The sequence below is a fragment of the Bubalus kerabau genome, chromosome 2 (assembly GCF_029407905.1).
Source record: "Bubalus kerabau isolate K-KA32 ecotype Philippines breed swamp buffalo chromosome 2, PCC_UOA_SB_1v2, whole genome shotgun sequence".
NCBI lineage: Eukaryota > Metazoa > Chordata > Mammalia > Artiodactyla > Bovidae > Bubalus > Bubalus kerabau.
In genome coordinates this window covers 75,703,871-75,717,019 of record NC_073625.1, presented here as the reverse complement: position 1 = coordinate 75,717,019, position 13,149 = coordinate 75,703,871, and the positions used below count along the sequence as shown (strand labels likewise).

Genomic DNA, 13,149 nt, shown 5'->3' with positions numbered 1-13,149 from the left:
TTGGCAAATTCAGATGTAATAATCCTAATATTAAATCTAAATTTAACCATCCTATCACCATTCCCTAACCACAGTCTGGGAAGTAGTAGGTACTCATTAAATATTTATTTGCTGAGTACTTAATATGTGCTAGTATTTTAAATGACTAGGTCACTGGCAACCCACTCCAGTACTCTTGCCTGGAAAATCCCATGGATGGAGGAGCCTGGTAGGCTGCAGTCCATCGGGTCTCGAAGAGTCGGACATGACTGAGTGACTTCACTTTCACTTTTCATTTTCATGCATTGGAGAAGGAAATGGCAACCCACTCCAGTGTTGTTGCCTGGAGAATCCCAGGGACGGGGGAGCCTGGTGGGCTGCCGTCTATGGGGTCGCACAGAGTCGGACACGACTGAAGCGACTTAGCAGCAGCAGCAGCAGGTATATCTGTGTGCGAAACAGATAATTTTTCCTGTCTTTGTGATATTTATCGTCTACCTGCTTCTATCTTCTGAATATAAATCTTCATCTTACAGAATGCTTTCTCAGTCCTTGGTTTTCTCTCTACCATTTCCCACACATAACAAAGAATGTCTTGAAGGCATGGGCTTTGTCTTTCATCTCTGTTCTCAGTGACTCTCATAGCATTGGATGTATAGTAGATGCTTAGTAATATTTGTGGAATAAATGGATGAGTTTACCCCTTCTCACTTGTCACTTTTATTTAAATGGTCCCATTTTTACTGTTTCCTGATAGATGAAGATTGGAGTGTGTGCTAAATTGAACACAGATTGGAAGTGTCACTAACATTTTAGGTGAAATTTTGAAAATTTATACATTTATTTATTGATTAGTATATATAAACATTTAAATATAAGGAAAGCATTCAAAAATAAAAAACCATGTCTACTATACTGTCACTTTTAAAATTATTTTCATTGACCAGTATAACAAGAGAGTTCACAGACTCTGGTATTTTAATGTTCAGTCTGTTTAATAAAGACTTTGTTAATATTATTCTGTCTACTAAAATTCATCCTTCAGACTGCTCCCTTTAAAGACTGTCTCTGATAGTATCAGTTATCTCCTCTTTAAAGTCTTAAAGGTTTTTATTTTTCATTTAATTTATTATCTAACTGAAAGTCATCTTTTCCATCTTGATTTAACTCTACATTTCTACGCCTCCTCCTATCCAGCTACATAAAGCTAGTCCTCATGCCCACAAGGACCGCCTTAATTTGTACACGTGTAAAGCTCTTCTCTGTCTTGTCCCTTAATTGCTAAAGAATACTACTCATCTTTTGAGATATAGCACAAATGCCAGCCACTTTTTAGAGCCTTTTTAAATCTTGCCTTATCCCATTAGTTTTTCTATTGTTATATTTATTCTTCTGTTAGCATTTGCTTATCTCACCCCTTTCCTGTCCTGAGCTGAACAGTCTTCTCTTGGACTGATAAACTTATCAAAGGGAGGTTCTTCAATTATTGGCACACAATAAATATTTTTACCCTGTAATACATCTATTTCTGCTTTATTGACTATGCCAAAGCCTTTGACTGTGTGGATCACAATAAACTGTGGAAAATTCTGAAAGAGATGGGAATACCAGACCACCTGATCTGCCTCTTGAGAAACCTATATGCAGGTCAGGAAGCAACAGTCAGAACTGGACATGCTACAACAGACTGGTTCCAAATAGGAAAAGGTGTACATCAAGGCTGTATATTGTCACCCTGCTTATTTAACTTATATGCAGAATACATCATGAGAAATGCTGGGCTGGAAGAAGCACAAGCTGGAATCAAGATTGCCAGGAGAAATATCAATAACCTCAGATATGCAGATGACACCACCCTTATGGCAGAAAGTGAAGAGGAACTAAAGAGCCTCTTGATGAAAGTGAAAGAGGAGAGTGAAAGAGTTGGCTTAAAGCTCAACATTCAGAAAATGAAGATCATGGCATCCGGTCCCATCACTTAATGAGAAATCGATGGGGAAACAGTGGAAACAGTGTCAGACTTTATTTTTTGGGGCTCCAAAATCACTGCAGATGGTGACTGCAGCCATGAAATTAAAAGACACTTACTCCTTGGAAGGAAAGTTATGACCAACCTAGATGGCATATTGAAAAGCAGAGACATTACTTTGCCAACAAAGGTCTGTTGATTCAAGGCTATGGTTTTTCCAGTGGTCATGTATGGATGTGAGAGTTGGACTGTGAAGAAAGCTGAGCACCAAAGAATTGATGCTTTTGAACTGTGGTATTGGAGAAGACTCTTGAGAGTCCCTTGGACTGCAAGGAGATCCAACCAGTCCATTCTGAAGGAGATCAGCCCTGGGCGTTCTTTGGAAAGAATGATGCTAAAGCTGAAAGTCCAGTACTTTGGCCACTTCATGCGAAGAGTTGACTCATTGGAAAAGACCCTGATGCTGGTAGGTATTGGGGGCAGGAGGAAAAGGGGACGACAGAGGATGAGATGGCTGGATGGCATCACCGACTCGATACACGTGAGTTTGAGTGAACTCCAGGATTGGTGATGGACAGGGAGGCTTGGCGTGCTGAGGTTCATGGGGTTGCAAAGAGTCAGGCACGACTGACCGAATGAACTAAACTGTAATAAACTGAACTAAACTGAAATATGTTGTGGGTTTTTTTTTGTTGTTGAATACTTATCCTTGATTGAGGGACAGAAACTATTCACTTTAAAGTCTCAAATGCCTACTCTTCACTTGACAGATTTAATATATAGAGAAGTCTGTATATTTCAGGTACTTTGTGCTTTAAGATGAAAATTTCTGCCAGTCACCTTGAAGTCTTTTGAAAGGGTGATTTAAAAAGCAATTTTTTTTTGTTCAAAAAAATACTCAGTTCCCCTCTCCTTTAACCTTATTTTCCCCTTTTTTAGTTTATTAAAAATTCCTGTTGAGCTTTTACTTCTGTGCTTTTTCTTGCCTCTATTCCAAGTCTCCTTTAGGAAATAGATGACTATATAAAATCTTGAAAAGAATTAAGCTAGCATGGAAGGAACTTCCCCCATGGGTTCATTGTGTTTCAGACCCACTCAGAAGCACTTGAGAAAGAATTCTACATCTTAGGTGTTTCCAGATAAGGTATGATCCATCTCCTCTGACATATCTCCAGTGTTCACAACCTTGCCTGAAATTAGAACTTCAGTATGGATCTAAGATGAAATGTCTTACAAAAGAGCAAAGGTTTTTAGCTGGTTTCTTTTTTTTTTTCCAAACTAAGCATTAACTATTTCCTTAAAGTAACTTTTTTTCCCCTAGGCTATCCAATTTACTTAGTTTTCTTCCAAACTTTTTATAATCCACACATTCAGATTAATCTGGAGTACCTAGTGTATGTTATATGTTAGTATGCCTATATTTATAACTTTTCATAGCAGGAAAAAATAAATATTCTTAAATGCTTTGGAAATTTAAGGAGAAACAGTCCTTAATGTTTACTAATAATTAGCATGCATATTAAAATCTAAATAAGTGGTGTAATTTAAGAAATTATAAATTAAAAAGTATAATACAGCGGTGCTTCTCACTGAGGTGGTGAAAAGCTACAGTTTAAAATTATTGAGCATATGCTGGTTACTGTGGGGATGACTCCTGGCATCATTTCTTTGATTCCTTATAAACTATCAGATTTCCCCTACTTAACAGGGGAAGAAATTAAGGAAAAGGGAGGTTAAGTAATTTGTTCAAGGTTACATATACTATGTAATAGAGTTAGAATTTGAACCTACACTGTTTATTTCTAGAGCCTTATCTGATCCTCTTAATTATAAGATTAATAACTTTATGAATTAAAGTTATGGGGCTTTCTTTAAGAGGAAATGTGACTTTTAATTTGAGATTATGTCTCCTGATTTTTTAAAAATACCTTTTGTGATGAATAGTACCTCATCTCTGTTGCTTATTACCTTCTTGACCTTGAGCAACTTTCATATTTATCTGTGCCTATATTTCTTTCTTTCTGCAAAGAGGATTAAAAACATCAATGAAAATATTAAATCTTATAATATTTTTATATCTGTACAAAATGCTAGTTACAATACTAACTCATTTTATGTTCTTGGTTACCAAGAATTTGACCCAGTTTTTAAATATCCTATAAATTCATAGCAAAATATTAAGAGAGTCGACTGTAGTAGGAGAGGGCACAGGCATGATGAGCTTGCTATATCCTCAGGCGTTTTCTTTTTTGAGCCACAGTGATTTCAAAGTGGAATGTGTATTTCTGTATCAGAAGCTTTAGGGCTGACCTTGAGGATGTCAAGATATTTAGTTAAAGTAATATCATGCTATAATCCTATTTCTGTTCAATTTTCAGTAAATGGCACATTTGTATATATCTTTTGAAATGTCTTAAGAAGGATTATTTTTTAAACTTTAAATAAATCTAAAATGTGTTTTAAAGATATTATAACCACATTAACAATAAAATTATTGCCACATTTATTTGCCCTCCAAAAGCTGATATCTTTTTAAAAAAAGAATCAGTAATTTTTCTTGTTTTATGATAATATATGTGTATGTATTTTTTTTTTTACCCTAAGTCCAGATTTACTTATTTTTTCTCTTCTAGTTTTGTTACTTCTATCCAGATTTATTTTGTTGATTGTTTTATACCATTTGATCATTAAATGTTGTTATTTATGCATCTCATATGGATTAGAGTTTCCATGCATTGAGAGTTGTAGCCGAATGGTATCTTTAAGAGGTAAAAATCATTTTCTCATAGAATTTAGAGTATGAGAGAGTTTGCATACAAATCTATTATTAGAGCTATAGACTGAGGTTTTCTTCTGCTGCCTTTTCTTTTGCCTAGATCAGTATTTAAAGTATTTTGAAATAGTTGCTGATGTTAAATTAGGGAGGATTCATAGAAAAATCTGGAATATTTTTCATTCTTGAATAATTACTTGATTTGGCAAATCTTTTGTAACAATAGGCTAGAGCTTTTAAACAGATGCTGTCAATTTTCCCTGGGTTTTGTCCTCCCCATCTCAATTGAGCTCCTTTCTACTTTGTTTTCCATACTCTGAGGCTAGCCTCATTGGTTACTCTTTTATCATCATGCTGTTGTGTTTCTTATGCAGGAGCAGTTCTTTATATTTATGCTACCTGCCTGGCTCCTGTCAGTAATTCAGTTTGCATCCTTTGGAGTAAAGACTGCCAGCGATACTGGAGTTACATCATTTCATTAAAAGTTAATTTGTTTCAAGTAATAGAGTAAATATAATTTGCATTTTCATAAAACCATGGGGATGTGCACTTCCAGGCGGGCATGTGTATTGTATGTGTTGGATATATATAGACAATACAAAAGGGGGTCATATTTGAAATACTCCACTCACACCCACCATACCCATAGGCTTTGCACTCCACTGATCAGATTCTGTGCTGTACCTCTTCCTGTCTTTGAAGTAAATGTGAGCATGGTGGGGCTAGGAACTTAAGGCCCCTGCTCGCCCCAGCCCACTGGAATCCAACCCCTGGTGCAGGGGAAGGGGCCCTGTGAAAATACCATCTACATGCCATCTGTAGCTGTATGAATATTTCTTTATACAAAGAGATGTTTTGTGGAAAACTGCTTTGCAACTTCTTTCCCTAAGCCATCTATCTTGGGACATCTTTTCATATCAGTACATTTCATTCTACCTCGTTCTTCATAATGAATCTCATGTAATTTGTTGTTTGTGTGTTCCACAGTTAATTTGACCAGCCTCTCTTGTTGAACAGGTAGGTATTTTCTATGGTTTGGTATTTTAAATAATGCCATAATGATTACCTGTACAGTACACTGTACATGTAGATGTTTTTACTTCCTTGTGTGATATATTCAAGGGGTAAATTTCTAGAAATGGAATTACTTGGTTGAAGACTGTGATTTAGAAATTTTCATAGCTAGCTAATGCCAAATAGTTATCTAATTTATATTTTGTTAAAGAGTATTTGGAAATGTCTTTTTCCTGCACCTGTACTCTGTCTGCACAGACTATCACATCTTACCGGTCTTTAAGTGGAAAATGGAATTTTTAAATCTAGGATTGAATTTGAGTGTCTTTTCAATGTGTTTTCTGGCCATTTGTATTTCTTTTACTGTGAACTCCTGGTTTTGTTTATTTTTAATTTAATATTTATAACTTTGACCTTTTGAAGTTATTTTGATTTTAGAGGTCCAATTTTTAAACTTAGATTCCAATATCTTAATAGGTAAGCCATTGCTTTCTTTCTTTTTCACATTTCTTTCTTGAAATATCCTTTTATTGTGTGTTTAATTTTTTTATATGTTCAAGACCATTTCAAGAACCCAGTTTTGTCCCACTGATCTATTTCAAATTATTTAAATTACCCAAGTTTTATAGACATAGTTTCATATACCCATTAAAATTATGAATATGTAATAATTATGGATTATATAGATGTGTTAATACTCTAAAAATTTTATAGGTTTAAGGAAAAAACCCTTTATTTTGTTTAAATGGCATTTCTTTGTTATAGTTAGAATAATGCAAGGAAGAAAGAAAATAGAAGTGCTACCAAAAAAATCACCACTGGTATTAAGAGAATATCATTTTTGATATTTTTATGTGCTTATATATAGGTAAGAGGGTAGAAAAGTAGCTTGATAGAAATAATATAATGAAACATGAGGAAAATAAATATGTTAAATTTGATTTTAAACAAACTTACTGAAACAAAATGAAAGAAATGACTTAAATCTACACATAACTTTCTTTAAATTGTCCATCTAAGTTCATGAAGAGATAAAAAGGTATAATGACAACAATCTTGAATTTTAGTGTTGAGTGACTCTATTTTTAAAAAATGAGTCTGAGCACTCTTTCATTTATTCCATCTCCCTTTCACATATCTGTTGTTTTTTAATAAATCAAATTTTTCACCCGTCCATTGAGATTCTTTTCTTGTTACCACATTCACATAATTACACAATTGTCTAGCCTTGGTTCTATATTTAAGGACTTAGGGCTCAGCCAAACGGCTGCAATGACTGTCCATTTGTCTGGTGTGTTTTTAGTTTTTTAATTGCCTAAATTTTATGGAAAGTGATTTTTTTTCCCCAAGAATGATTCATTAGTGTCATAGACTTAAAACTGGTTTTAAATTTGCAATATTTAAAGAATTCTTTAAGCTTGAGTAGGCATGTGTCTCACATAATATCCTTAGAATACTAGTTTTCTTTCTCAGAATGGTGTGGGCTTGGCTTTGTTATTGGCTTTGTTATCTTTGGGTCTTTAATGTGATGTTCCTTTACCAAAAAATATGTACCCATCCCCCTTAACGTTTTGTACCACTTGTCCATAGAATTAAATTCTTTCTCCTTTGAATTTCAATAGTTTAAACTGGGTGATGCTCTGTGTGCATGTGTGTGTGTGTGTTTGTTTTCCCAATTTTTCTTAAAACACAGTATGTTCTTTTTAAAATGCATATTTAAATGTGTAAGAAATATTGTACAATTTTATATGATTTATATTCATTTTATTTTTGTTCTTCAGAGTCACCAGGTATCCTTATTTTGATCATATTTGTTAATTTTGCATCGATTAAGTTTATATTCAATTTGTCTTTTTTTCTTTTTATTGATTGTGTCGGTAATCAAGCCTTCTTTTTTAAATTTTAATTATTTATTTAAGTTTTGTTGAGCTGGGTCTTTTCATTGCTGTGTGTGAACTTTCTCTAGTTGCAGTGAGCAGGGGCTAATCTAGTTGCAGTGCGTGGGCTTCTCTTTGCTGTGGCCTCTCTTGTTGCGGAACATGGCTCTAGGGCATGAGAGCTTCAGCAGTTGTGGCTTATGGGCTGTAGAGTGCTGGCTCAGTAGTTGTGGAGCACGGGCTTAATTGTTCTGTGTCATATGGAATCGTCCTGGGCGAGGGATCGAACTCATGTTCCCTGCATGGGCAGGCAGATTCCTATCCTCTATACCACCAGGGAAGTCCTCTTTGTCTTTTTTTCCTAATCATATCAAGTTCCAATTGTTCATTTACCTAATTTTTTTTTGTTGCTGTTGTTGCACGTACACTTAGTTCCTTGCCAATTCTAATTTATTATTTTTCTAATGATATATTTTGTTACTCTTTTTATTTCCTTGGGTCTGCAGTTGCATTTTACTTCTCATTCTATCATTCTATCATATTAATATAATCTCTAAGCTTTTATTATGATTGAATTCATTTTTATTTATGTTGAAGTACAGTGTGAAACGGACTTTTCCTGTTGGCTCAGTGGTAAAGAATCCGCCTGCAGGAGATGCAGATTCAATCCCTTGGTTGGGAAGATCCCCTAGAGAAGGAAATGGCAACCAACACCTGTATTCTTGCCTGGGAAATTCCCTGGACAGAGGAGCCTGGCAAGCTACAGTCTATGGGGCCGCAAAAGAGTCAGACGTGACTTAGTAACTAAGCAACAACAGGCTGAAACATTTGTATAAAGATTATTTTTCTGTTCACCTCACTTGAGGTGTTCTTCATTAGTTAGCTTCTGACATTTTGCGTATTTCCTTTATACTTCTATTTGGATTCATGACTATCTTTCTGGGACTTTTATTGATTACCCCTCAAGGTGTGGGGAAGCACAGGGAAGTTTATGGGCATTGGTCAATTCATTGCACAGTTCTAGAACTTTCACTTCTGACAGAGAATACCCGCCACATGCTTCACTTCTCTAGTTTTGCCAGTTTTGTTCTACTTTGCTTCTCCCCGGACTTGGGGTAATAAGTGCAAGTAATAATATGTTTTTGGTGTACCAGTCCTAACTGTGGGCTCTGGGGGTCTGGGAGAGGGTCAAGAGCAGCCATGTATTATTCTTGATCCTGCTTGGAAAGGAATCTTTGGTTTCTTCTCATGGCCGCTGGCTTTCATAGTTTGAGGTGATGAATGTTCTTTCCATGGTTAGTTGCTGTAGGGCAGGACTAGGCAAACTATAACCCATAGGCCAAATTTGGCCCTGCCACCTGTTTTTGTAAATAAAGTGTTATTGGAACACAGCCACACCCATTCATTTACATATTGTCTGTGGCCAATTTCATGCTTCAGAGACACAGTTGAGTAATTGTGACAGAAACCAGATGGCTAGCAAAGACTAAAATATTTCCTCTCTGCCCTTTAACAGGAAAAGTATGCAAGACCTGCTGTAGGGTAATTTTATTTTTCTTGCTGGTTTTTAACTGTATTTTCTTTCAGTGTTGAAGTTATAGATGTAGGAATGCTCCTTCATTATACTGTCTTGACATAGAAGTTGCTATAATGCTGATTTTAAAATATCATGGAATAATGTAACTATCATGTTTTCTCATACTGTAATGCTTGAAATTACAAAAAAAAAAGTTAGTTGGATTAGTTCAGCTTATTTGATATAAGAATGATATCTTACCAGGTAACTTCTAGCAATAAATGAAATTATTCACATCATTCCTCTTTAATGATATCTTTTTTTTTTTTTTTTCCCCTGAATGAGAGTAAAACAGATATTTAATTACAGCAGCTTTTCTGGAAGATTATTTGATTTTACAATTTCCTTTCTTTTGCACTTTTTCAAAGGTATAAGCGGTTTAACCAGACTTTGAACGACATTGGAGAGAATGAAGGTGGTATTGATAGGTTTTCCAGAGGTTATGAATCATTTGGCGTCCACAGATGCGCTGATGGTGGTTTATACTGCAAAGAATGGGCCCCAGGAGCTGAAGGAGTTTTTCTTACTGGAGACTTCAGTAAGTATTTTAGAACCATTAAAGTTAGTTGTAGCATTTCATTTATTTACTTAAAACATAGATGTTATATATTTAACTTTTATGAATATTATTGATTACAAATATTCTACTTTTCAGATAGAGCCCGTTGAGTTTCTTGAGTCTTTGCCTTTATATGCTAAAAAGTATTTCTAATTTGATGTGATACATGTATTTTTTAAAACTATATTCTATATAATCATGTGCCAGAAATAACAGAGTTTGTGAGAAAAATTGTGTTAGGCAGAGTACTCCCAATTTATTCAACCTTGTTAGCAAGCTCTGACAAAACCAATACCAATTCAGTTAAAAATTTTGGTTTAGGTTCAGTCTCCACTAGCATTTGCTCCTGGTTATTTGGCATCATAGTTCTTGCATCCTCTAATCTTTTTTTGAGACCTCAGTAAATGTAAACATCTAAATTAGGGTTAACTTCTTCATCAGTCAATTCTTTGTTTTTTCCCTTTCCTTTCTTTTTTTTAATAACACAGTGGGACATATCTTCTCAGCCTTATTATCTGCACTGTTAATTTCACTAGACAATTCAGTATAGTAGCTCTATAAGTCAGGCTTCTAGCTTACAGTTTAGTAGAAGCCTTGTAAGTACATAACTAATATATAATCTGCTCAGTTTTATTCTATAAGTATAAATAAATTACTGTAATAGTGACAGGCAAAGAAACTCAGTTTTGAAAATGGAATAACTGGAAAACTAAGCCTTGACAAAATGTTCATAATACAAGGAAAGGAAATATCAAATAATAATAATCCTTTAGCACCATAGGATAGTATGGTCTTTAAACTTTGATTTTCCTGGACTCAGAGGTCTATATTCTATCCTGTTGTGGAAAGATTAAAACTATAGGGACAGAAAACTGAATTGTCAGGGTTTGGGGGTAGGAGGCGTGAGTTGACAAGTTGATAAGAAACAGGGGACATTTTTTGGGGTAATGGAAACATTTTATGTTGTGATTGTGTTGGTTTCATGATTGTATACATTTGCCAGAATTTATAGAAGTATACATATAAAAGGGTGAGTTTTACTGTGTGCAAATTATACCTTAAGTAACCTAACTTTAAATAAATTTTTGATTTTATTTATATAGTCTAAGGCAGCACTGCCCAATAGAAATATAATGAGCATCATTTATATAATTTAAAAATTTTCATGGTAATATTAAAAAAATAAAGGAGAAAAATGGAGTGAATTTTAATAATGATAGGTTTTTTTTATTTAATCCCATATATCAAAATATATTTTTACATGTAATCAATGTAAAATTTGTTAGTGAGATATTTTCATTCTTTTGTATTGCTTCTTCTAAATCTGGTGGGTATTTTTTCATTGGAAATACTTGATCTATATTTAGACTTAATGCAATTTGCAGTTTAAAGTGCATACCCAAATTTTTCCAAACATTGTTAAAAGTTCTAGCAACTCAACTGAGTGGTAGTTTTAAAATTTACATTTAATAAAGTAATTAAAATTAAATAAAACTTTAAATTTATTTTTTCAATTACACTAAGTTCATTTTAAGCACTCAGTAGCCACCTTTGTTTAGTGGCTCTATTATTGAAAAGAACAGGTCAAAGGACTATAAGTTATTCTTTGTGTCATTCCCAAAATTAGATGACATAAGCTTCCTGTGTTTCTAGAGAAGTTAGTGAAAACTTTAGGGAATGTTTTAAGAAAGATCATGTCATCTGCTGATTCAGATTAACATGGCCAGGTGATTATTATGAAATATATTTTGAAGCTATAAGTCTTTTCACTTAAATTGTTAAAATTGTTATAATTTTTTGTTGTATATAAACATGACTATTTCCCCATCTTCTCTGAGTGAGTGTGTTGACTGCTAGCTTTTTGTTAATAGACTTGTTTTGCATCAACCTCTAATCAAGGTGCTTTTGGGCATTATATTTTATTAGTTTTTTTTTTTTTTTTTTTACTGCCATTTATTGAGAGGTGTTGCTTGATAATGTTTAAGTTAGATTTTTATGTACATATACCAAGAAAAAAAGTACTATAAGAATCTCAGTTAAAACTTGGTACTTGCATTTGGTAACCTCTCCCACATATTTATGATTGAATCCACTAAACAGGTTTTAGAGATATAGAAATATGGGAAACTATATGAAACTATATTTGGTAGCTATATAGTTGTGCATTGTAAATCCAGTTGAGCCATGTGTATGTTTGGAATTTGTATTTAAAATTTTTAAGGAGTTCAAATGCTTAAATATTAAAAGTATAATAATTTATATAGTCTTTTGTAAAGAGAACACTAAAAATTATCTAGTTCCTATTTTAGTGTAAAGTAGCTTAACTTTTAAAAATCTAATTTGATTTTTGAAAATTCTGTTCTTTGTGAAGACATGTCACATAATTTAAAATCTCTCCTTGTACTTGAAACAGTACTCTGTCAATTATTTTCAATCAGGCAGTATTTATTTTGTTTCTAAGGGTAGGAAGAATATCAGATTTAATCTGTGGACCTTTATTTTTACCTGAGAGATAGGAATGTCTAATATAAATGAAAATGTGATAGAAAATAGGAAGTATGATAGAATATAGTTAACTGTTAAAATGATTAACAAGCAGTATGTTGGGAAATTTAAATGTCTAATATATTTACTTATCTAGATGAAGGGTTTTTTTTTGGTCATGAATATGGTCTCAGAAAGTAAAAGTTTTAATTGCTCAGTCATGCCCAACTCTTTGGGTCCCCATGGACTATAACCTGTGTCCATGGAATTCTCCAGACAAGGATTATGGAGTGGGTAGCTCCAGTATCTAGCATCTTCTCCAGGGGACCTTTCTGACCCAGGGATCAAACCCTGGGTTCGAGATCCCAAATATAAGGAGATCCTGAGGTGCTTCCCTGGTGGCTCAGACAGTAAAGAATCTGTGCAACCTCTCAGGATCTGCTTATATTTGGGATCTCAAACTTTTCTCACTGAAGAGCTTTGGCTTAAAAATAAATAAAAGCAACTTTCAAATTGACAGTAGGGCCAAAATTCTAGATTAATAATGCATTTAAAAATAGTATGTCTTTGGGAGAGAATGTTACACCTGAGTATAAATTTAGTATGACTTTGTATAATACAGAATTTTGATGATACTGACAGCATAACTGAAAATATACATTACTGAACTAAACATGTCTTTTTAAAAAACACAATTAAGGAATTCTCTATTTTATTTTTCCCTTATTTACATAAAAATCTGTTTTTTTCATGTGTCAAAGAGTTGAGTAAGAAGAAAGTTATTTTTCTTTGTTAAGATTTTTCTCAGCATCAAAAATGTGTTTGATTTTATAGTAAGTCTTCCAGTGTATAAACGTACTAAACTGAAGTGGAAATACAATTTGTGTTAACTAGCTAAAAAAATTACAGTTGATTTTT

The 13,149-nt window shown here is 33.8% G+C and overlaps 1 protein-coding gene across 1 annotated transcript in view; it reads left to right on the top strand.

Annotated features, from left to right (window-relative positions):
- GBE1 (1,4-alpha-glucan branching enzyme 1) overlaps positions 1–13,149 on the top strand; it is a 318,830-nt gene that overhangs the window by 58,784 nt on the left and 246,897 nt on the right. Inside the window, exon 2 of the mRNA XM_055567831.1 lies at positions 9,557–9,726. Within this exon, the coding sequence (XP_055423806.1) occupies positions 9,557–9,726 (170 nt within the window). The remainder of the gene's footprint in view (positions 1–9,556; positions 9,727–13,149) is intronic.